This window comes from Hyaena hyaena, unplaced genomic scaffold (genome assembly GCF_003009895.1).
Source record: "Hyaena hyaena isolate Hyena2069 unplaced genomic scaffold, ASM300989v1 scaffold_131, whole genome shotgun sequence".
Lineage (NCBI taxonomy): Eukaryota > Metazoa > Chordata > Mammalia > Carnivora > Hyaenidae > Hyaena > Hyaena hyaena.
This window is the reverse complement of record NW_024080761.1, coordinates 2,718,888-2,744,005: the sequence shown is the minus strand read 5'-3', so window position 1 is coordinate 2,744,005 and position 25,118 is coordinate 2,718,888. Positions and strand designations below refer to the sequence as shown.

The following is a 25,118-nucleotide window of genomic DNA, read 5'->3' as shown; positions in this document are numbered from 1 at the left end:
TTTTTTTAAGTTTTTAAAAAAGTTAGTTAAGTCGTTTCTACATGGGGCTTGAACTCATGACATGGAGATCAAGAGTTGCATGCTTTTCCAACTAGCCAGCCAGGTGCCCCTAGATGGAGGATTCTTATTCACAATGAATGTGTCCCTGGAAGCCTCCGACAGAAAGATGTGGGATTTTTTTCCTCAGAGACATTTTTCACTTACAAGGGTTTGTGCATTTAACTCTCGTAAAAAGATTTATAATTAACTCCCAGACACCCAGAAAACAGCACTTATAATTTACAAACTGGACTTTGAGCTCCTTGAGCCAGGTTTTATTACAATATCTTTATATGTTTTACAGAGGGAGGACAAACTTATTCCAGATCATACCCCCCAGGAAAATTCTGAATGCCAGATTCAAACCAGTCTGTGGATTTCCAATACTTGTGGCCCATGTTGCCTCTAATTACTGCAGAACTCCAGTGCTCGGGAGGATTGCAGCTAGGTGCAATCTGGTGAGATTTTGGGGAGGGGTGGTAAGACAGACCGAACCAAAACACAAGCCTACTCAAGGTCAGAGGCAAGAGGGTGGCACACTTGCAGGAAGTGGCCAGCAGGGGGAGCCCATGGCTACCGGAACTGAGGTGTGAGGCTTCAAGCTTTCCAACAAGAACTTGAGACATTGCTTTTGTTTGGAATCACAGGCTACGGGTGAGATGAGACAAGGTCTTGCAGAGACAAGGTCAAGGGGAGGGGGATATTTATCAGGAATCCTTAGACAACAGAATAGTTAACAAGGGCTATTGTGTTCATGGCAAACATCGTAGCTTATTCATTTGTTGTAAAATGACACGTAAGCTGAAATCATATTTACTCTGTGCTTTGGGGGAGGCACGATTGCTATCAGCCATATTTCACAGGCAAGAAAGGTGAATTCTAGAGAAATAAGTAACTGATCCAAGTGGAGACCAGGATTGGAACCCCAAAAGCCCAGCTCAGAGTCTGTGCACTAACCTATGACTCTACCTGCATTTTTGGCCTTGGATTTGGCAGAACAGGCACTAACGCTACTAGTTACCATTTTTTAGTACCCACAGGCAGACATTCATGTTATTGGTTTTCACATATGCTCAGTGGGGCAGGTGGGATTAACCCAATTTGCAAGATAGTAGAGGTTAATGGAGTTGGACCAGCTCAGCCTGAGGCCCACAGCTCTGTGATCTCAAGCAAGCTACTTCACTCCTCTGTGCCTTCCTTTTCTTCTCTGCAAAGTGAGGACAATAATAGAGCCTGCTTCTGAGGGTTCGCGTGAGGGTCAATCCTCTAAGCCTACATCAAGGGTTTACAACAGTGTCTGGCACATAAGTACTCACTTTAATCGTGGCTATTCATACTCCCTGTTGAGGAAAGTGGCGTTCAGAGAGGTTAAGCAACTTGCTCAAAGCTACACAGGCAGAGCTGGGATCAGTACTAAAACCCTGCATGACGCCTAAGCCCATGTACTTACACTGCATTGCTTCTCAAGGGTTTGTCACCTGAGTGAATAATGGAGAGGTTCCCTGGGCTCAGAGTTGGTCTCAGAACTAGGAGTCGCTGAGGTGGTGAGATTTCCTGAGCACCAAGCCAGGCTGCCTGGTTGTTGAGCATTAAAACTTGGGTTTGCTTCTGAGAGCTCTCAGGGAACCCACAGAATTAGAGCTGGAAGGGTCTGTAGGGCCGTTCCGGCTCTGGGCTCTTGAATCTGAATCCTACTGTACCTCAAGGTTGTCTTGGGGGTGAGGGAACAAAGCAAAGGGCACTCTCTTCAATCAGAGCTGCTCTGTTTTAAAATATTCAGCTACTGGGACACCTGGATGGCTCAGGCGGTTGAACATCTTGACTTTGGCTCAGGTCATGATCTCACGGTTCATGAGTTTGAGCCCTGGGTCAGGCTCTGTGCTGACAGCTCAGAGCCTGGACCCTGCTTCAGATTCTGTCTCCCTCTCTCTTTGCCCCTCCCCCATTCACGCTCACGTGCACGTGCGCGCTCTCTCTCTCTCAAAAATAAAAACCTTTTTAAAAATTAAAAAAATATGGGGCGCTTGGGTGGCTTAGTCAGTTAAGCGTCTGACTTTCACTTAGGTCATGATCTTGCGGTTCGTGGGTTCGAGCCCCGCGTTGGGCTCTGTGCTGACTGCCAGCTCAGAGCCTGGAGCCTGTTTCAGAGTCTGTGACTCCCTCTCTCTCTGACCCTCCCTTGCTCACGCTGTCTCTCTCTCCTAGAAATAACATTTTTTATTTATAAAAAAAACATTTTTTTAAAAAAGTTAAAAAAAAAAGAATTATGGCTTTAAAAAGGCCTTTTGAACTTGAAAAGCACAGATGTGGTCTAATTCCCTTGTTTGACAGATGAAGATACTGAGGTTCATAGTAGATCTGAGGCCTGGGAGGCCAGTTGGTGACAGGGCTGGGGCATCTTCTACTGCACAATCTGCCTCTCTAGGACTGGAGGTAAAGACACGTCCTCAGGTTGTCTCCTTCCTGTCCTCAGACCCTCTGCTCCTGGACACACAAGGGCCTCTTTCCCTCCTTTGGTTTCTGTTTCCCCATCTATGAAGCAGGGAGACTGCCTTCTGCCCAGCCTGACTCTCCCCCAGCAAGATTACTGCCAGTTTGATGGTTATAATTTAGTAATAGGCCAGACTATTGTTTCCCTAGGGATGGGCCCATTAAAGTGAAAATACCAGGCCTTGATCTCCATGTGCCTCTGGCATTCCAGGCTCCAAAATTTAAAGGCTTTATTGGGGGCGCCTTGGTGGCTCAGTCGGTTAAATGTCCAACTTCCGCTCAGGTCACAATCTCAATATGCGTGACTTTGAGCCCTACGTTGAGCTCTGCGCTGACAGCTCAGAGCCTGGATCCTGCTTGGGATTCTGTGTCTCCCAAGCTCTCTGCCCTCCCCCCACTCACATTCTGTCTATCAAAAATAAATAAACTTTAGAAAAAAATTTAAAGTCTCTTTTTTACACCTCTGGACATTCTCCCCTCCCCCTCCCCCGGGATTTTCACACTCAAATGAGTTCCACCTTAGAGATCTCCAGAGGGCACAGCCCTAGGCCCTAGGCACATCTCACTTAACAGCCCCCAGGCTGCAAACCACACCCCTTTCATGTTGAGAGTCCCAAGTACCAACTGACCAGGCCCAGCTCTTTTGTTTTTCCCTCATGGGCCTTGGCACAGGCTATTTCTTCTCTCTAGAATGCCCTTCTCTCTCCATTTCAGCTGCCTAATTTCCACTCACCCTTCAGGGTTCAGCCTAGAAGCCTCTTCCTCTGGGAAGCCCTCTTGGGTTGCTCCCGGACCACGCTAAATGCTCTACCCATGTGCTCCCACAGCATCCCTTTCCTCCTGTTGTCCCACAGAAAGGGGAGGGTGACAGAGGACAGAAGTGAAAAGCACTCAGACCGGGGGTGAGAAGAGCTGCAAAGAGTATAGGGAAGATGAGAAAGAAATAGGGATTTTAGCAAGTGTTTCTGGGGTCTGTGCATATTATTTGTGTTGCTAGACACTGCTTTCTTTCGGCGCTGAGGCAGGATCACCGGGAGGAGAGAAATACTCTCCATTTCATTCACCGCCATACCCCCCCAAATCAACACAGTGATTTAGGCAAACTACTTACTTAACCTCACTGGGCCTCTGTTTTCTCATCTCTCCTTAACTTCTCTATGCTTTAATTTCCTTTTGTGTAAAATGGGATAACAATTACCTGTCTCTGGCCAGACTATTACAGTGGTGGCCCCCAATGGACTATGCCTCTTGGGACTCAAGCCTCCCACACTGACTCTGGACCGGGCTGTGGGCCATACTTTGGCCAATGAAACAGTAGCAAGCCTAACGGGAGCAGAGGATTCCTAAGGTCTTGCACGCATAGCTAGGGCCCTTGGAATACTCCCTCTTGGAACCGAGCCATCATGCTGTAAAGAAGCTCTGGCTGGACTACTGAGTGATGAAGGGCCACGGGAGAGACACCCCAGAGGATGAGCCGCCATGTTGGCCCTTCTAGCCCCAGGCAAGTTCTCAGCAGAGTGCTGAGTGACCTTTGTTTCGCCATGTGGAGCAGAAGAAGCACCCAGCCCACTCTAGCCAAACCACCAAATCACAAGAAATAATACACTGTTGTTAATTCAAGATACTAAGCTTAGGAGTAGTCTGTCCATAAGAACAGATCATAAAAATCCCACTCTCTAAGGTTGATGTGAGGACTAGATGAACTAGTACCTACAAGACACATGTTGACCCTTGAACCACGTGGGGGTTAGGGGCACCAACCCCCGCACAGTCAGAAATCCACATATAACTTCTGGCTCCCCCAAAACCTAACTACTAACAGCCAACTACTGACGGGAAGCCTTACCGATAACACAAACAACTGGTTAATGCGTGTTCTGTATGTTGTATGTATTTATATCCTGTATTCTCACAATAAAGTAAGCTCGAGAAGAGAAATGTTATTAAGGAAACCATAAGAAAAAGAACATACGTTTACAGTACTGTACTCTATAAAAAAGAATCCGCCTATAAGTGCACCTGCCCCAGTTCAAATTTTGTTTGAGGCTCAGCTGTACAGTTGAACAGCTAGTACCCAGCACTCAATACAACTTAGTTATTATTGCTGCTATTATTATAAGTGTGTCCAATAACGTGTTACATAAATCATTGAATCCCTGTCCTCCCCCCGCCCGCCCCCAACTTCCCCATTAGACTCTCACCTGGGCTGAGAAGTCGATGAGCTTTGGCAATGGCTGCTTGCTGCCCTCTACACTTTTCAGGAAGTCCAGCAGGCTTCCTGTGGGGGAGGGGAAGCAACGGTACTGAGCTCACCGTTTTGGTATAGGTCAAAGCTGTTGATAGTGATGGATTTAAATAAAAATATTTACTTGCCACCCCTTGCGTTTGAGAAATAGAATGTGGGTGTTTTTAAAAACGCCTCTGTGGCTCTGGTATTTCTTTTGGCAGAGAGAGAGGTTTCTGAGCCTGGCTGACCAGGGCCCTGGTTTTATGGTGCCGTCCTAATGGTGTATTTAGAAAATGAAATGCGGTTTCAGGTTTCAAAATCACACTGAATGAGGTTGCGTGAGATGTTGCTGTTTATCGAGAAATGGGCAAGGATTGAAAATAGTTGTGGAAGGATAGCCTTAAAAAAAAAAAAACAATAATAATAATCCCGGGGCACCTGGGTGGCTCAGTCGGTTGAGCGTCTGACTTCAGCTCAGATCATGATCACCGCTGGTGGGTTCGAGCCCTGCGTCAGTCTCTGAGCTGTCAGCACAGCTGAGCCTGCTTTGGATTCTATGTCTCCCTCTCTCTCTCTCTGTTCCTCCTCCTCTCGCACTCTATCTCTCTCTCAAAAATGAAAAAATGTTAAAAAAAAAATTTTTTTTAAATCCCTGAGAAATCACTGGCGGGCAGGGTGTGGGCAGCCAGGAACAAGTGCTTGGCCAACTCTTTGCCAGAGCATTGGTCCACACAGGGGGTGGCTGGTGAGGCAGGGAGCTGCCCCCAGCCTGCAAGTGAACCCGTAAGCCTCTTCTACCATTACCCCGCGCAGGGCTCTGGCCACACTCCCCTTTCCTGTAGCTCCATGAGCTCCCCGTCCCCTGGATCCCCTTAATGACTTTACCCCATGAACCAGGAGGGCTGGGCCACTGCCTGTGAAGGCCCAAGTACTCAAGTTCAAGAAGAGCTCCTGGCCAGACTGAGGGCATCTTGAGGGCAAGAACCATGTCAGAGTCACCTCTGAGTCCATCACCGACTAGTAGGAGCCACAGCCTGCATCCCCAGCCCCCAGAGTGCAGCACCTTTGGCCATGAACTCCGTGATGATGTAGATGGGCTCCTGGGTGACCACTGCATACAGCTTCACCAGCTTATCATGCCGCAGAGTCTTCATCAGGTTGGCCTCCGCCAGGAAGGCCTCCACAGACATGCTCCCTGGCTTCATCATCTTCACGGCTACCTTGGTGTGCTTGTTGTAGGTGGCTGGAGCCAGAGAGGGAACAGGAAAGGTGGTCAGAGCCTCCTGCTCTTTCCCCACAGCTCTGGAAGGCCCAGCTGCAAACTTGCCCCCTCCAGAAAGCCTGCTTATCCCAGGGAAAGGCTTTGGCCTCAGAAAGATGAGGGTTTGAAGGCTGGTTCACCATGTCCTAGCTGGGTGTCCTTGGGCAAGTCACTTAACCTCTCTGAGCTGTGGTTTCCTCATCTGCCAAGTGGAAATGGTCAGCACTGCCTTTGAAGGGCTATTGTCAGGATTAACGAATAACCTCAAAACAACATTCAGTTGTTACTTGCACACACATGTGCACACATGCACACACACACACCCCTTTTGCTTTGACACACACTCATATACACACACTATCTTTGCTTAAAATGCTTTAATCTTAACACTGCTCTCAAAATAAACACCAGTCTCATCATGGTCCACAGGCCCTGCATGACTTGGCCTAGCCCACTTTGCACACCTCCTCATCCACCAACCCCCCCTTCCTTTTTGTGCGCCAATCAGCCTGCATATCCATCAGCCTCTCGAACTTCCCACCACATATCAATCAGCCAACTCCCCTTCCCACCACAGGGACTCAACCCACCACACCCCTGCTTCATCTTGTTGATCTTGTAAATCTCATAATGACTTGTGTTTCCATTTTTGCCTTGGCTGCCAGGAAGCTTGAATCCATATCTGAGGTCTTCCTGTGGTGAGAGTCTAAGGCCTTACATACTAGTTTTGATTTTCTAACCTTATCACCCAGATCCATTTTACATTCTGCTCTATACCTTCTCTGCCACATTCTCTTACTCGGCAGGGTTTTAAGAAATGTAGTTGAAATACATGAATTGAAACTTATTTTTTCTGGCTGAATTGTTTGCATCTTGGTAAGTCATCTTAATGCCCATTTGGAGCATGGAGGAGTGCACCAGGCACTAGCCAGGCATGGGAGCCACCCCACATTCTGCAGAGAAGGCACTGCTGTCCTCAAGTTATTAGGGGCAAGACAGCATGCCTTTTGGGTTCCCCACAAATGCCCTCGCATGGCACTGGGCACATGACGGGTGCTCGAACAGCCTGTTCATCAGTTGGCAACACTGGACTTACCCGAAAATCTCCAAACTACCTTTCCCCACTTTGTCGTCATCCTAGGAGGCCTCTGCATACCTCCACCCCCAGACTGGTGGACTGTCCTGGCTCCACACAAGGGAGCAGATTCCTCATCCAAGACTCCCCCTTCCCAGAAGGAAGATTTGGACCCCAACAAGCCTGGCCTCAAAGGCAAATCAGTGTTTGCATAGCCGGACAATGTGGCTGCTGTCAAAGGCATTACTCCTTTATGGTAACTATTCAAATCTCCCCGTATGCCCCAGTGGCACCCCCACTTTGCTTCCGTCTGTTCCTGCGAGCAATGCCCTCCCTTTGCCCTCTGGCCCTGGATTCTTACCCCTCCAGACTTCCCCAAACTGCCCGGCTCCAAGTCTCTCCTCTAGCTTGAGTAATTCCCGCGGGATCTCCCAGGCATCCTTCTCCCATGGCTTCTGGGGCTTGGAGGACACGCAGGGCACCGTCAGCTTCTGGCAGAGGCCATCACTCCCCTCTGGAACAGAGCCCTTGGTTAGTGGAGGGCAGCCAGCTAGAGGCTTCTCCCCAGAGGCCTCCCTGCCTGGTCCTCTGCCTGTGGCCAATGTTCCAATGGACTGCTACCATCACGGACATTCCCAAGATGCCACCTTGACCCTCCTCCTCAACAAGCCTGAGACTTCAGGAGAATCAAAGCAACTACTGGGCGGGGCGCCTCGGTGGCTCAGTCAGTTAGGCATCTGACTTCGGCTCACGTCATGATCTTGTGGCTTGTAAGTTCAAGCTGTGCGTCAGGCTCTGTGCTGACAGCTCGGAGCCTAGAGCTTCCTTCAGAGTCTGTATCTCCCTCTCTCTGACCCTCCCCTCCTCACGCTCTGTCTCTCTCTCAAAAATAAAATAAACATTAAAAAAAATTCAAACCAACTATTTGTCTGGGGAGGGCCAGGCAGAGCTCAGCAGGCCATAGAGACTACAGTGCACCCTTCACCAGGATTCTTGGGAGACGAGTGCACCCTGGTTGGGATGTGGCCCCGGGCAGGACTCACTCTTATAGTGAGCCACCAGCTCCTGCAGGGTGCTGAAGGTGCTCCGTGGAGAGATGTAGAAGCCCCCACTGTCCAGGGTCCGGATCTTGTAATGTTTCACCGTGTCCCCCTGCTGGGGGTCGTAGTCTCGCACCGACAAAGAGTAGCTTCCTGTGTTGGACAGAGAGACATCCTTCAGAAGTGGGGTCTCAGAGCCTTGCCACCTTGTGTTAACACTCTGACACCCCCTTCTGATACCCTCGCAAGGCCACCGCTGACACCGTGTGGGCACCTGGGCCATGGAGTACGGGGTAAGAGCGGGCTGTGGAGCCAGGCTGTCTGGGTTCTTGTCCAGCCTCCTCCATGTCCAGCAAAGATGCCCCGAACAAGTGTTATGTCACCGCTCCATGCCTCAGCTGCCTCATCTGTAAACTGGGATTGGTCATCATACTGCCCTGCCTCATCCCTTTGCCTGAGGATTCAGTAATGCCAGGGCGCCTGGGTGGCTCAGTCAGTTAAGCAACTTTGGCCCAGGTCATGATCTCACGGGTTTGTGGGTTCGAGTCTGGCATCGGCCTCTGTGCTGACAGCTCAGAGCCTGGAGCTGCTTCAGATCCTAGGTCTCCCTCTCTCTCTGCCCCTCCCCACTTGCGCTCTCTCTCTCTCAGACAGACAGACAGACAGACAGAAAGAAAGAAAGAAAGAAAAGAAGTAATGCTGTATAGCACTCAGGATACGAACACTCAGTAAATGTTGGCTCTCATCTGTCTGTCTGTCTGTCTATCATGTATCACAAAAACCAAGACACCACATTACATTGGTAAACAGGTTACTCAGAAACAAACAAAAAAATCCAGCAGCAACAAAATGCAATCTGATTATTGAAATGTAAGCATTAAATATTGTGGGAGGCTGAATAACAGCCCGCAGATGTCTATGTCCTAATGGCTGGAACCTATGACTTTGTGAGCTTATATAGTAAAGGGACTTGGAGGGTGTGACATTCAGGATCTGGAGATGGGACATTGTTGGGGACTGTCCACGCGGGCCTGATGGAATCAGGAGGGTCCTTATAAGAGGAGGTGGGATGGTCAAAGTCAATGGTATGACATCTGAAGGTGGAAACACAAGGTTGGAGAGATGTGAGAGAAGGGGCCATGAGCCAAGGAACGTGGGTGGCCTCCAGAAGCTGACAAAGACAAGGACTCAGATTACTTCCTGAAGTCTCTAGAAAGAACCAGCCCAGCGGACACCCGGACTTGAGGCCAGTGAGACTGATTTCAGACTTCTGACCTCTAGACCTGTAAGATAATAAATTGATCTTGTTTTAAGCCATAAAGCTTGTGGTAATTTGTGACAGCAGGAATAGAACCTGATGTGCATGACCTCACATAGACCAGAAACACACAAGTCTTTCAGTCCATGACCACACTTCTGCCATTTGCAAGCTGCGTGTCCTTGGGCATGCTATTAGCCTCTCTGTCTCTCAATTTGCTCCGTCACAGTAGCACCACATCTCGGGATCTTGAGGGGGTTTTAAGTGTTGCATGAATAACCAGTGACCACATATGCCAGCCACTGTCCTAAGAACTTTGTCCAAATAATATAGATAAATATGAATAACAGCCACTACAATGATTTGTGATTATATGAACATAATGAATCATATTATTTATTATAATGAATGAATAACCCATTCATTCATTTACAACACTCATATGATAGTGCTATATAAAACCTGGGTTTTGAGAGGCAAGGAGACAAGTCCAGGCAGGTGCAGTAACTCACTTGTAGCCATGTAGCTGGTAAGTGGCAGAGCCAGGATTCAAACCCAGGCCGCTGGCTCTGGGCCCCACTCATTGCCACTCTGCCCAGCCAAGGTGAGGCTGGCTTGGCGGATGCTAGATGGGGTGGAGCACGATCCCAGACACGGCAGGATGGGCTTCAGGGCACTCGTGCTGTCACCTCTATTAAATTGGCTAACTTGGCCCCTATGCCCCTACCTCTGGAGAGCGGTGAGAGGGAGCCAGGCTCACCCCGCTGCCCTGCAGGTCTGGGGTTGTTTCTTTGGCTTCTCAGCCCCTGTCTGCAGAATGTGCCAGCTCAACCAATCCCCCCGCTGCCCTGAGAGCAGCTGGAGAGGAGAAGCTGGGGATTGCATAGAGCTTTGCCTTTTTGTCCTATTTCTCTTGGCCCTGGGCTTGAAGGGGGCTTGTTGGGCAGGAGAAAATAAAGCCCCAATATTCACGGGCCTGAGACACTGTGCGTAGCATTAACCTACCATGTTCGGGCTTGGCCGAGTCAGGCATCTAGCGGTAGAGTAGAGGGCCACACAGACACCTTTGTTGGATATCCCCAAACCTGTTTGCTCAGGGTACAGTGGGTCACACTTTCTACAGTTTACTTGATTACTTTGAACCAGCTTCGAGTCTAAACATACCAGTAAACACGCTTCCATGTGTGAAGCCTGAAATCACGAGACTCCTTTACATTCCTTCCTCTGGGAAAGTTAGCCTCAATTGATGCCAGTGTGAGTGTCGTGATGTCTGGGGGCACTGCTCTAGCTTCCCGTGCACCAGCCCTGTAGAAAACCACCCTCACCGCCCACTACTTCAGGAGCAAGCGCCCTGGTCTACCCCTTCCTTCTGGAAGGAGGGGCAATCGGGTTTGTGGGCAAGATATTCTATGATGGGTATTTTAAGTAATACAAGCTAGTAAAGATGAAGCTTCAACAGAATATATTTTTTAAGGGTCCGCAACCCCTGGGGCTGACTTCCAGGGACCCCGCCTAGAACTATAGAAGCTAAGAAGACCCAATCCAGGCTCCAGCAAAGGGCAGGAGAAAACCTGGCAGTCTGGTGGGCTGGGCGAGTTACTCTGCAGAGTTGCATTTGCAGAGGGAGCAGGCGTGGCCAGTCACGCCGGGGGCACCCCCACAGGGCGCGTGGGAGGGGGAGGGCCGTGTCACCTTTGGTGGTCTCGCTGTCCCGGATCATGAAGGAGCCCAGCATGTTGCCCGGGGCCAGGAGTTGGCGCTCTGCATCCTTCCGGCTGATGCCCTTGAAGAACCACCTGGTGGAAAGGGGTGGGAGCCTTGCGTGAACCTCAGGGTAGGCAGTCCTGTCCCGCCTCTACAGGGCACCAGGAGGCCAAGCGCCTGGCTTCCTGCAGCGTTGATTTTCCAACAAGATTCTTTTGGGAAAAATCACCATTCTTTTGGAATCAAAACAGACATTTTACTGGGAGTGAATCCAGTTTGCTGAGATAGAAACTTAGGCAAATTGGGGAGCTTTCTTTAAGAAAAATCATACCAAAAGAAAGAGCTCCCTCTCCAAAAAGCTATAAAAAAACAAAAAAGAAAAAAGAAAAAAAACTTTTTTAAAGGAAAAAGAATACAGCATTACAAATACAAATGCCCATGGGTCATTTGAATGCCACCCAGTATTAGGGCTTCGGTGATGGACAGGAAGACGGAATGGTAAGATTACAACAGTCTTAGCCAACTCTGGTTAAAATCCTGCTTTTGCAAATTTCACAAGGACACATGACCATCCGTTCAGGGTCTCAGAGGTCCGTGTGAGTGGGGACCTGAGATTTGTATACTTCACAGCGTATCCTCTCCTGTGTGTGTAAAGTTGAATGTAAAGTCTGCATGAGGCGCACCTAGGTGGCTCAGTTGGTTAAACAGCCAACTCTTGATCTCGTCTCAGGTCATGGTCTCGCGGTTAATAAGTGTGAGCCGCAGAGCAGGCTCTGCGTTGATGGCGTGGAACCTGCTTGGGATTCTTTCTCTCCCTCTCTCTCTGCCCCTTGCCAGCTCATGTGCTCTCTCGCTCTCTCTCAAAAATAAATAACATTAAAAAAATAAATTCAGCATGAATTTTAAAGCTAAAATGTGAGATTTCAAATAATTTCATACTTGGGACCATATTCTTGGATCTTTTAATTTGCCTTCCAGAAAGTTTGGGATATTGAATGGGAAAGCCCAAGCAGCAGTCAAATCCATTCCTACCCTCAGCAGGGTGAGGAGTGGCTCGGGTGCTATTATGGAAAGAGTCCCAGACCCAAGGTCAACTGGCCTTAGACCTGCCACCAACATGCTGTGTGACTTTGAGCAAATCACTTTCCCTCTCTGGGCCTCTTTTTCCTCTGCATCAACTGGGGGAGAAAGACTGCTAATATTCATCGAGTTCTTGTTATCCACCCAACAACTGCATGGAATTTTGGCCCTTATGATCCCCATTTTATGGATGAGGAAGCTGAGGAACAGAGAGAGATCAAGTTACTTGCCTGGAGTCATCCAGCTGGGAAGTGGCAGAGGCAGGATTCAAACCCAGGCAGGCTAACTCTGGAGCCAAGCTCTTAATCACCTCTAGACACTCCCCACTCACCTTTTTTGCTTTCCTTTTGTGAAGTGAGTCGTGCCATGGTGAAATACTCAAGCAATGTAACAGGGTAGAAGGTAGACCTGTCTCCCTGGCAGTCCCCCCTCCCCCACTCCCCGAAGTTATCCCAGCGATCTTGCATGAGGAAGAAACGACATATACAAGGAGAGTCACTATAGCATGAGACTGGAGGCAGTTTCAATGATCACTGGCAGGGGGTCGTAGAGGGTCCACAGGATGGACCCTGCAGCTATAACAGGAAGGATCCTCCAGGTGCTGCAGGGAAGATCCAAACAAAAGGTGCAGAACAACACGTGTAGTACCTTCCACTTGTGTAAAACAAAGGGATGTGTATGTATTTTCTTGCACAAGCAGCTGGCAAGGCTCATAAGAAAACTGGTGACTTCTGGGGCGCCTGGGTGGCTCAGTCGGTTAAGCGAACGATTTTGGCTCAGGTCATGATCTCACGGTTGGTGGGTTTGAGCCCCGGGTCAGGCTCTGTGCTGACAGCTCAGAGCCTGGAGCCTGCTTCGAATTCTGTGTCTCCCTCTCTCTCTGACCCTCCCCTGCTCGCACTGTCTCTCTCTCTCTCTCTCTCTCTCTCAGAAATAAATAAAACATTAAAGAAATTTTTTTTAAACTAGTTACTTCTGGGGAGGGGAAGTGGCTGTTTGGGAACAAGGGTGGAAGGGAGACTTCACTCTCTTCTGTCCTTCCCCACCATTTGCATTTTGAAACATTTAAAGCATTGTTTATTTCAAGTCGGGAGAGGAAGTAAGATCCCCGGCCCATCTGCTTCCCAATGCCCATGACTGCCCTTCCCGAAAGGCACCCTTTGTTAGCAGTTTCTGGACGCAGATACAAGAACTCTGCAAGACTGCTGTGTCCATTTAGGTCAGTGGTTCTCAAGGTGAGAGCCTGGACAGCAGGCTCAGCCTCACCTGAGAACGTGTCGGAGAGGCCAAGTTCTGAAGCAGAAACTAGCATTTTAACCAGCCGTCCCGGTGATGGCGATGCACTCAAGTTTGAGAACCACCATTTTGGTTATCCCTCTCACTTGCCAACGATAACCCATCGTGCACGCTGTCTGCACCCTGCCTTTTCCACTTGGCAAGTCTGTTGACCTTGAGGAGTGCCACCGGCCATGCCTCCTCCAAGGCTGCTGGGAGGTGTGGTACAGGGATTCGCTGAGTGTTCAGATCTTGGAGTCCGGGAGCAGAGCATTGGACGTGCCAAGAGAAAGCCTAGAAGGGGGAAGAAGGAAAGGGGGTGGGGGAGCGGGGTGGTCCAGGGCAGAAGATTCCATGGTAGGAGAGGGGTCTTCCTCACCGCCTCGAGAAGGGAAACTTCACAAGGCAAAGAGGTTTCATGTGCACTAAGAAGGGTGTGACTTTAAGATGGGGAAAAAAAGCCCAAATATTTTCATTTTTTACAGGTCAGCATTTCAAACCGTCAACACCGTCTAGCCAGAGGGAGGAGGCAGAGGAGATAAAACCGTAGGGACTGCCATTTCTTAACTTTTGGAATGGCTCGTCCTGAATCGGACCTTTCGTCGCCCTGCGGCACGGCGGTCTTTTCACTCGCCAGGCTCACCCACGACGCTGTGAACATCTGCAGGGAGGAACCCTGTCTGAGTCACCTAGTGTCCCCGGCACGGGGCTGCTGGACGCCCAACGGGGGTCTGCTGGATGCACGAATGGCGTGTAACTGTTTTCAGAGTCAGAACAGACACAAAGAAGAGCGTGCAGCCAAGCACGCGGGGTCGCAGGGAGCTCTTTGAGGGCAGGGGTGCATCTTACTGGGTCTTGCAGTCCCGTCTGGCCCAGAGTTGGTGACGTGCAGGCACGTATTTATCGAATGAACCGAATGTAGGGTGACCGAACAAGCGTGTGGGCTGGCTCGCATCTCAGAAGGCCATCCTTGGCACGACCGTGTACTTCAGTCAACATTTATTGAGTACCTACTGCATGCCAGTGTGTGCTGAGGATGCAGTCACAGACAGGCAAGGTCCCTGCTCCCATTCTGGCGGGGACACAGGCAGGGAAGGTGCCACAGGGACAGAATGGGTTTTTTTTTTTTTTTAATGTTTTATTTATTTCTAGGAGAGAGAGAGACAGACAGCGTGAGCAGGGGAGGGTCAGAGAGAGAGGGAGTCACAGACTGAAACAGGCTCCAGGCTCTGAGCTGGCAGTCAGCACAGAGCCCGACGCGGGGCCCGAACCCACGAACCGCGAGATCATGACCTAAGCGAAAGTCGGACGCTTAACCGACTAAGCCACCCAGGCGCCCCGGGACAGGATGGTTTTGGCTAGCGGGGGGTGTTCAGAGGGAATAAAACAGGTCTCCACAAGAGACAGAGGCCCAGAGGGGACCTACTTGAGACAGGGTGGTCAAGGGAGGCCTCTTCTGGACATGGAGGCTGGGAAGGAGCCAGGCAAGCAAGAATCCCTCAGAGGAGTGTGTCAGAGAAGGGAGATAGTGAGTGCAAAAGCCCCGAGGCGGGAACAAACCTGATACAGCCCACGTCGCCTTCTGTAGGGCAGGAAAAGTGGAATACTTACTCCTCTATCTCCAGAGAATTGACACGGGCAACGTAGTTGCTTGGAATGTAGCCTTCTTTCCCACTGGCCAGGGATCGAGCCTTCCACCACTCTCCAGACCTGAGGGACACGAGGGAGCAGAGGCGTCAGGGAGCAGAGGGAATCCCCCCGCTCCTCTTGGGCACCCCAGCCTTGGCCTAGAATACACCCCACCCCCAGGAAGCCGACAGGGTAAAGGTCAAGGCGACAACTGTCCCGGTCCCCAGCTCTTGCTCCATGATTAGGGAAGGGATCTTTACGACAGTCCCCACTGTGAGAGAGAGAGAGAGAGAGAGAGAGAGAGAGAAACCCAAGCAGGCTCCGTGCTGTCAGTGCAGAGCCAGACGTGGGGCTCAAACTCACAAAACTGCAAGATCATGACCTGAGCCGAAGCCAAGAGTCAGATGCTTAACCAACTGAGCCACCCAGGTGCCCCTAAGTAGACTTTTTCAGAAAGATAGTCTATCAGGTTCTTTACTGAAGCGCAGAGGAGCGCATGCTTGAGTACTGGAGGTAGCTACGTCTTAGGAGTGGGGAACTTACTCTTCCAGGACCACCATTTTATCTCCTTTCTGGAAACTGAGGTCTTCGTGGTGAATGGCCTTGTAGTCATACAGGGCAACCACGGTGGTGTCATCAGGATCTGCCGGGAGAGGGACACGGGGCGGCGAGTCTTTCTCTGGGCACCGCCACAGCCCCGAGGTTTCCCATCCCAACAACGAGCACCCAGCCCCGGCGCCACGGAGGGGTCTGACTCATGGTGCAAGTCAGTATCTTGCCGTGTGGGGCAGGATTCTGGAGTTTAAAGCTAAAGCGGTTTTCTCTGTGTTCCTGGACAGTGTAAGAGACACAAAATAGCCTGTGCAAAGTACTCTGGGAGCAACTTAAAGGATTTGCAAGGGTGGTTTTGACTGTTTGGGATTTTTGCCTTAAGCTCTGGCTGAGAGCCCCGCCTGATCCTCTACATAAAATACTTACCCTCCAGTGGCCCTGGTGGGTTGTCCTTGCTGTTGCCAGGCCGCTGCGGGGAAGAAATGGAAGAAGGGGATGAATCCAACAGTGTGTGGGGGGCCGCAGGAGGTCTGTGGCAAGAAGGATGTCATCCCAGCCCTGCGTGTCACGGGAGAAGGACCTGAGAGGGCTGGGAACCTATGCAAGGTCACACGGCACGTTAGAGGGACCACAAAGGTCCAGGTGGCTTGGGTTGTGGCCTTGGCCATACTGGGGGACACCAGCTGTTCCCTCCACCTTGACATATGGTGAAGGGGTTGGTCCAGATCAGTGTTTTCTAAGAGACGTCTGAAGAAACTGTAGCTCTACCAGTATGTTCCATGCGTAAAGGTGCCATTATGATCATGAAAGAACCTAAACATTCATCCAGAGGGGAACTGGCGTCTACACTGTGGTAGCAGCTCTGAACAGCCCTTAGCCAGGTGGAACTGCATTCCTGGAGCAAGGAGACCTTAAAGACACATTGTGGAGTGAACAAAGCGAGTTCTTCAGAAGGATAAACATGATACATTTATACAGAACACACACGCACACATCCTAAATACATTCTGTGCCCACGTTACTGTATGTGTGTGAGTGTAAATTCGTGGAAAAAGGTTTGCGAGGGTCCACACCAAACTGACAACAGCTGATGCCTCTGGGGACAGGGGACACTGATCAGAAGAAACTGTAGCTTTAACCGTGGCTTGATGACTTTTCTTTTTAAGGGGAATGTATTTGTGTGTTGCGCACTTAAGTGAACTTACAGAAACAGGTGTGGGAAACGATGATAAGTATGTCTTTTTGGGGAGATTCACAAAGTCCATTAAGGTTCATAAAAGTTCTGAGGACTCCCACAAGAAAGGAGCCTGTTTTGCCCAGTGTTTTATAAATGGATTTGGCCTGGGAACGCTTTCTCTAAAGAACACTTCCATGGGGCGCCTGGGTGGCTTAGTCGGTTAAGCGTCCGACTTTCGCTTAGGTCATGATCTCACAGTTCGTGGGTTCGAGCCCCGCGTCAGGCTCTGTGCTGACTGCCAGCTCAGAGCCTGGAGCCTGCTTCAGTCTGTGACTCCCTCTCTCTGACCCTCCCCTGCTCACGCTGTCTCTCTCTCTCTCCCTCTCCTAGAAATAAATAAAAAAAAAAAAAGAACACTTCCTAACTTAACACTGAACTAATACCCTGCAGGAGAACAACAAATGGCTGATAATAGCATCCCTTAAATCTGATGCTCAGGAGACAACCAAAAACTGGTGGGAAAAAACCCTCTGCCTCCCATGGGTGCCAAGCTACAGGGCCTCAGAGAACCTGGAACCCTAGCCACAGGAAGGGCCCAGGGCCACACAGGTTAGGAGAGAACAGATCTAGGAGTGACTTAGGGTTTAGGATGTCACTTCAGAACATTACTGGTGTGAGAAGCTCATGCAATCTCAGGCTGTATTAATAGAGGTCAAGTGTTAGAGGGAGGGAGGTGATTATACCATTACCCGCCCATTCCCAGAATTAGTCCTATTCTAGACAGCATGCTGGAGAAGGGCAAGCAGAATGGCGAGAGGCCAGGAACCTGTGTCTAGTGGAAAATGATTTGGAAGGAATTGGAGGGTTGGGATAAAACCTGTGCCTTTCTCTACTGGCTGTCATGGGCCCAGGGAGTAGATGTATTTGCTCGGGGATAGGGGGTAGATTTGGGAACAAGAAGTAAGGGTTATGAGGCAATAGGCTTCCCTTCAGTCTGAGGAAGAACTTTCTAAGTGCTTGCCCCGGGAAGGAGTTCGCCCCTACCTCTGGAGACAGCAAGCAGAGGCCGTGCTTCCCTAGACGCCCTCAGACAAGGGCATGGACCGCAGAATGGACGGAACCCCAGCCCTGGGGTTAGAAAGACGCGGCTCTGTGGCTGCCCAGCTGGATGACCCCCGGGAGGCATTTCACCTCTTCGAGCCTTAGCTACAGTGGCTTTCAAGTGGCCTAAGTCCTGCCTCACAGCTTTCGGTGAGGACTAAGGATGCAGAAACGCTTCACCGGTGCCTGGGACTGCCTTAGTACCGTCACCACCATTACAGGTAGTGTCCTGTCAACACCACCGTTACTAATATGGCCGCTCTCTATTACTATCACAACTACGTGGCTCGTGGCACTACTGTCGTGGTAGGGTCCTCTCCCCAAGGAGACAAACAACAACAACTTCAAGGTAACCCGGCTATGCGCCTACATGACAACATCCTTCCTGACCTTGTTACACGAGACCACTTAATCAGACTACATGTTTGTGTGTGGTCCCACACACGGGAGACAAAGAAACAGAAAATATATTTAAAAACTACGCCACGTGGTGTTCGGGACTCAGTTCTTCGGGGACGAACCCAACGGAGCGGTGCCGGCGCGAATAAAGAGGCTTCCTGGGAAAAAAGCCTTGGCGACACAACTCTCTGCGCGAGAACCCTGCTCCACTGTCAAGGCACCACCGCTACCGCCGTCACCACTGTTACCGCCCTTTACTACCACTCCTCACGCCATCTGGCTTCCGCTCCCACCGCCGGGAACTTGCACTGCCCAGGTTTGAATCCTGTCTCTGCCCTTTACTGTCCCTGTGGGCTTCAGCCCGTTATTAAGCTCTGTGTCTCACCTGTAAAACGGGCATAATAAAAACCGTGACCTAGGGGTACGGTGAGGCTCTGAGGCGTTGGTAATCGTGCAGCACTCAGGCTAGTGCTTGGTTCAGCATAAGCTCTGTTTCAGCAGAAGGCAAGGAAGCAAATACCTCTACTACTATGACCACTAGAGAATCTCTTATTTACTGTTCTTGCTGTTACTATTATTACTACAATTGTTATCACGGTTATTGCTATATTATTACTGTCACTACTTCAACTGTTGTTACTAGCCGGGTCACTCATAATTCTCAGCACTGCTGATGCTACTGCCCAGGCTTGGGGCCTCTCTCGTGCCCTCTAGGACCTGGTCCCTGGTGCCCAGGATGAGAGGCCAGAGCCTGGGCAGCAGAACCAGGAGTGATGTCATTGCCTTGCGTACTCGGAGCAGACGTATCCCGGAGTTAGGGCACTGTTGGTCAAGGGTAACCTCCATGCCAACCCAAACACGCCCTGCTCACCCTTGGAAAAACCAGAAGATGTTAAGGCAGCCCACAGGCTACTCAACTTCCCTTTCTTCCCCCCACTCACCCGCTTGCCCGCAGACGTAGGATCTGGCACATACAGAGGGCTGTGCGGGGCACTGTGCTCCGTTTTCGAGACCTTGCCTCTGTCCTGGAGGAACTTGGACTTCATGCATCCCATCCTGCAGCAGAGAGAAGGGAAGTGAGCCCAGCTTGCCCCGAGCCCCACACACAGGGGAGGCTTGGATGCTGAGTTCTAGGCCTCCTACCCCGTCTCCCCCCCACCCCCGCCAGCCCCACTCACCCCACCCTTGCCACAAGGAACTCACTCTGCCCTTTCCACTTCTGGGTTTCCCCACATCTACGTCTGCCACATACCCACACAGGGCTGACAAGGTGTCATAGTCATGCTACCGAGGACCCCTGCCCCGGGGAACTTATTCAGAGAATGAGTCATGAGGATCATCAAAATTCAATACGCAGAGCCTTGGAGCAGTGCGGGTGGTAGGCGCCACGGGTCTGGGATCAGAAAGCCTTGAGTGGACACGCGATCCCTCCACCCCATCGACGTCTCACTTGTCATTTGCCATGCTCGCCAGTCTCAGTTCCTCATCAGCAAAATGAGGATAATAATAATGTAGCCTACTTGCAGGATGTTGGAAGGATGAGAAAACATGTAGGTGGGCAAATACTCAGCCCAGCGTGGGGCTCAGAGCAAACAGTAAAGTGAAATTACACTATTATTACATATTACCATTTTATATGAAATGTCCAAGGTGAAGTCACATTGTATGGCTCAAACAACCCAGCTAAATAATAGTCAAGGCATCATATTCCTTAGTATTATTTTATAATTGCCTTACACAAGCTTCCTTCCTCCTCTCCCCCCTCTCTCTTTTTCTTTCTTCCTTCTTTTCTTTCTGTTGCAGGTTTATTTGGTCATTCCCTCCTTTGTTCACCCAGCAAACATTTATTGCATATTTTTCAAAGCCACGAATAAGACAAGCAAGGTCATGCCCTTATGGAGCTCACCCTGGAGATGAACGGGAGACACAGACAAAAAAACCCAGGTAAACAGATACATAACAAGATAAATGTAGTGAACCATGTGAGGACAATTCAAAAGGATGTGCTAGAAAACAACAGTGTAGGGCTACTGTAGACAGGATGATTGAAGACCTGTGTCTGAGGAGGTGACGTCAGACCCGGGATCCGAACGGCACAAAACAGCCAGTCGTGTAACACTCCGAGGAAACAGTGTTCCAGGCAGAGGGAAACAGCAAGTGCAAAGGTCCTGAGGCTGGAATGTGCTTAGAGAGAATAAGGCACTGAGAGGAGGCCAGTGTGGCTGGACATCACAGGCATGGAAGAGGAGTGTGGTACGGCACAAGGCTGCCACACCTTTTACAGCCAGTGAGCAATCTGGATTTGATTCTAAAGATGATGAGAAACCATGTAAAGTCTTAACCAGGAGGACAAGATTCATTTGCACCTCAAATAATGGCTGCCATGGGTGAGGAGTATGGACTGTAGGAGGCAGGGCAGGGGACCTCGTCCACTGCAGGAGTTCGGGCCTGAGACGGTGGTGGCCTGGCCTGGGGTGGTGACCATGGAGGAGGTAAGCAATGGACAGATTCAGGGGGACATTTGGGAGGTAAGGCTGACAGACTTCGTCAATGGGTTCATGAAATTTAAAGATACTTAAAGAAAACATGTTTACCCGATCAGAGTCAAAACTTAGTCGTAAAAAGTGGCAGAAATGTTTTATTTCTTATCTCAAAATGCCCACATGTATTTGTTGAGAAGACAAGCCATAAACATCCACATAAGAGAGTAATTGTTTTCCTCATCTCTGCACAATTACACATTTTTTCTAAGGCAATTGGAACTCAGTTATACTTATCTGGGTAAAATAAACACATTTGTGGCTTAAGGAAAAAACATCCATATTCCTAGGCTTAGTGGAGTTACTTTAAAAAAAAAAAGATTCTTTTTATTCACAAGGATGCTTTTGTCTGTCCTGGTGGGAACTGGCAACGATTTACCACTTTAAGACTTAAGCTCCATTTGCCCACTGGGGATAAAGTAAGGACTTGATTCAGACTCCTGGGGTGCTGGATCATTAATTTGAAAAATTATCACAATTAATCACTGCTTTATAATGTACTTGCATGCATTTAAAACACCCTTCTTTGATTTGTGTTACGTATGTATTAGAGTTCTGGAAATAAGACGCATAGGGTGTGGTTCTGTATGGGATACAATAATATCACATTGCATATATTTTGATTACAGAAGAGTGTTCTGGAAAGAACACTGCTGTGGGATGCAGGACAGGTCCTTCGGCTTCCCTGGGCTTCCCTGACGACCTACTGAATGTCATTTATGTCATCAGTTTACATATTCAAGATGGCCACAGGGTCCTGAGCCATAGGTCTCTGAGGTCCTCATGTTGGCGCATGATCCAAGGTCACCTCTGTCTAAGAAAGGATGGTGACAGGGGGGTGGTGAGCACTGAATGCGTTGATAAATGTAAAGGTTCTTGGCACAGAGCAAGCACTACAGAAAATGTTACCCATAACCAATTCTGTTTACTAGCAACCGCTGACCTGCCCTGGGGGATAAAGCAAAAACAGATGACAATTCTTCTGACCTTAGAGGCTTAGAGGTACAGCAACACTTAAGAAGTTAGCTTTTTTAAAGTTTTTTTTTTTTTATGTTTTTTATTTATCTTTAGGAGAGAGAGAGAGACAGCGTGAGCAGGGGAGGGTCAGAGAGAGAGGGAGTCACAGGCTGAAACAGGCTCCAGGCTCTGAGCTGGCAGTCAGCACAGAGCCCGACGCCAGGCCTGAACCCACAAACCGCGAGATCATGACCTAAGCGAAAGTCGGACGCTTAACCGACTAAGCCACCCAGGCGCCCCATTAAAGTTTTTTTTTTTAATTTATTCTTGAGAGACAGACAGACAGAGCACAAATGGGGGAGGGGCAAAGTGAGAGAGGGACACAGAATCAGAAGCAGGCTCCGGGCTGTCAGCACAGAGCCCCATGTGGGGCTTGAACTCACAAGCCGTGAGATCATGACCTGAGGTGAAATTGGACACTTTACCGACTGAGTCACCCAGGCACCCCTTAAGAAATTAACATTTTAGGGGCACCTGGGTGTCTCAGTCAGTTGAGCGTCCAACTTTGGCTCAGGTCACGATCTCACAGTTTATGAATTCAAGCCCCGCATCAGGCTCTGTGCTGACAGCTCAGAGCCTGGAGGCTGCTTCGGATTCTGTGTCTCCCTCTCTCTCTGCCCCTCCCCCATTCATGCCCGGTGTCTCTCAAAAGCTAATAAATATTTTTTAAAAAGAAGTTAACTTTTTAAAATAGGAAGTTCCCATTAGTTCAACTTTTGCACAATAAAATACTATTTTTAAAAAGTGATATGCTGGCAGGAGTCAAATTTGCCTGAAATGTGACAGTCCCCCTAAACCAGGAGAACTATTCTGGTGTAGAATGGTCTCAGGCATGCTCATTTTCATGACCACCAGACCTAGAAATGTAATGTGAGCCATGTACGTAATTGAAAATTTTCTACAGCCATATTTTTCCAGGTAAAAAGAAACAAGTGAATTAATTTTACGATACGTTTATTTTTCCCAATATGTGAAAAATGATTGACTTGTAACCCATATAAAAATGCTCAATGAGGGGCGAGTTACTTAAACCAGTCACTGGCTGGCTCAGTGAGTAGAGCATGCAACTCTTGATCTCAGGGTTGTTGAGTTTGAACCGCACGTTGGGCCTAGGCTTAAAAATTAAAAAAAAAATTTAATGTCTTTATTTATTTTTGAGGCAGAGAGAGACAGAGCTTGAGGCAGGGAGGGGCAGAAAGAGAGGAAGACAGAGAATCCAAAGCAGGCTCCAGGCTCTGAGCTGACAGCACAGAGCCCGACGCGGGGCTCGAACCCACGAACCGTGAGATCATGACCCGAGCCGAAACTGGACGCCTAACCAACTGAGTCACCCAGATGCCTCAAAAATAAAAATTTTTTTAAAGTTACAAATTATCAGTGAGATATTTTATACTTGTTTTTCTCCCCTAAGTCTTCTAATCCCAGTGTGTATGTTCATGCTTAGCACACCTCACCTCCATTACGACTTGCCAATGTTTCAGGTACTCCATAGCCAAGTGGCTGGGGCTCAAAGCTACTGTATCGAATGACACAGACATAGAACATTTCCATTATTGCTGCTCCTACATATACCTGTGTCCCTCAGCTCTTGGTTTTGGCTCAAGTCATGGTCTCATGGTTTACGAGTTTGAGCCCCACATTGGGCTCCACGCTGACAGTGTGGAGCCTGCTTGGGAATTCTCTCTCTCTCCCTCTCTCTCTGTCCCTCCTCTGCTTGTGCACTCTTTCTCTCTCTCTCTCTCTCAAAATAGATGAGTAAACTTAAAAAAAAAAAAGATATATAGGGGCGCCTAGGTGGCTCAGTTGGTTAAGCCTCTGACTTCGGCTCAGGTCATGATTTCGCGGTTCATGTGTTCGAGCCCCACACTGGGCTCTGTGCTGACAGCTTGGAGCCTGGAGCCTGCTTTGGATTCTTGGTCGCCCCCTCTCTCTGCCCCTGCTCATGCTCCGTCTCTCCCTCTCTCCCAAAAAGAAACAAATGCTTAAAAAATGAGAGAAAAGGGGCGCCTGGGTGGCTTAGTCGGTTAAGCATCCGACTTTCGTTCAGGTCATGATCTCACGGTTCGTGGGTTCGAGCCCCGCATCCGGCTCTGTGCTGACTGCCAGCTCAGAGCCTGGAGCCTGCTTCGGATTCTGTGTCTCCCTCTCTCTCTGACCCTCCCCTGCTCACGCTGTCTCTCTCTCTCTCTCTCCTAGAAATAAATAAAAAATTTTTTAAAAATGAGAGAAAAAAAAGTAACAGAATGCCTGGCTACTGTGTGTGATTAGGGTGAGGACCAGCGGCAGCGTCGCAGAGATACTGTTAGAGATGCAGACTCTCACACCCCATCGCCCAAATCAGAACATGCGTTTCAACAAGGCCCAGATGAACTGTGCAATCATGCTAGTCGAGAAGCAGTGAACACCTTTTGCTCTTGTTTCCTCAGCATCCCTCCCTCTTCTGATAACAGCACCGGGATTTTCCTCAAGAAGCCAGCCTTCTCCCACTCAGTGCAAGGTGTTTCAGGAGGCTAACCCCACTCTTGCCTTCAGGGACTGACCACTTGATAGAGGTCTGGCCAATCAGAGGATTCTGTGTCCCCCTGGCAACCAATGGTGGTTGAGTCAGTTACAGGTATGTAAGTGACCCTAACTGAGGCGATCAGAGTTGGCCCTGGGATTTTAGTGGGGAGATTAGGAAAAGGGCACTCTGTTTCTATAAGGATTGCAGATATAAATGTAGATGTAGGTGTAGACGTAGGAAACTGAAGCTCTTGGGAGCCATTCTGACATCCTGAAGCAAGGGACCATGGTTGTGTGAGGCCATCACAGAGGACAGCAGAGCTGAGCAATGAAGACAGAGTGATTCCTGAAGACATGTACAAACACCTGAAGCCAGCTATGCCTGAAGCTTGCCGACCTGAGGACTTTTCCAGTGCATAAGCAAATCAATTCTCAATGGTCTAATACAGTATGAATTGGACTTTTACCGTTCATACCCCAATAGTCCTCACTGCTTCTCACATCTCTCCATGCCATGATCTGGACTGAATGATCCAGGGTCTCTGGGGATGAGGGCCTGGACTCTGCATCTCTAACAATTTTCGGGAGATTCTTAAACACGCTAAGATGTGAGATCCGCCAGTGGAGTGGAGTGGGGCCTGAACTCGCGGTCAGAATGCTCAGGCTCAGATCCTGCTTCTGCCCCTGACTAGCTATGTGCCCTTAGGTAAGTCACTTCCCCTGAACTTCATTTCCTGTCCCGTAAAATAGGA

At 49.4% G+C, this 25,118-nt stretch overlaps 1 protein-coding gene across 1 annotated transcript in view; it reads right to left on the bottom strand.

Annotated features, from left to right (window-relative positions):
- Positions 1 to 25,118, bottom strand: part of HCK (HCK proto-oncogene, Src family tyrosine kinase) — a 42,538-nt gene that overhangs the window by 6,181 nt on the left and 11,239 nt on the right. Inside the window, exons 2-10 of the mRNA XM_039237744.1 lie at positions 19,249 to 19,363; positions 16,057 to 16,099; positions 15,622 to 15,721; positions 15,061 to 15,159; positions 11,083 to 11,186; positions 8,136 to 8,285; positions 7,454 to 7,606; positions 5,820 to 5,999; positions 4,731 to 4,807 (exon numbers count right to left, since the gene is read on the bottom strand). Of these exons, the coding sequence (XP_039093675.1) occupies positions 4,731 to 4,807; positions 5,820 to 5,999; positions 7,454 to 7,606; positions 8,136 to 8,285; positions 11,083 to 11,186; positions 15,061 to 15,159; positions 15,622 to 15,721; positions 16,057 to 16,099; positions 19,249 to 19,362 (1,020 nt within the window). The 5' untranslated portion in view covers position 19,363. The remainder of the gene's footprint in view (positions 1 to 4,730; positions 4,808 to 5,819; positions 6,000 to 7,453; positions 7,607 to 8,135; positions 8,286 to 11,082; positions 11,187 to 15,060; positions 15,160 to 15,621; positions 15,722 to 16,056; positions 16,100 to 19,248; positions 19,364 to 25,118) is intronic.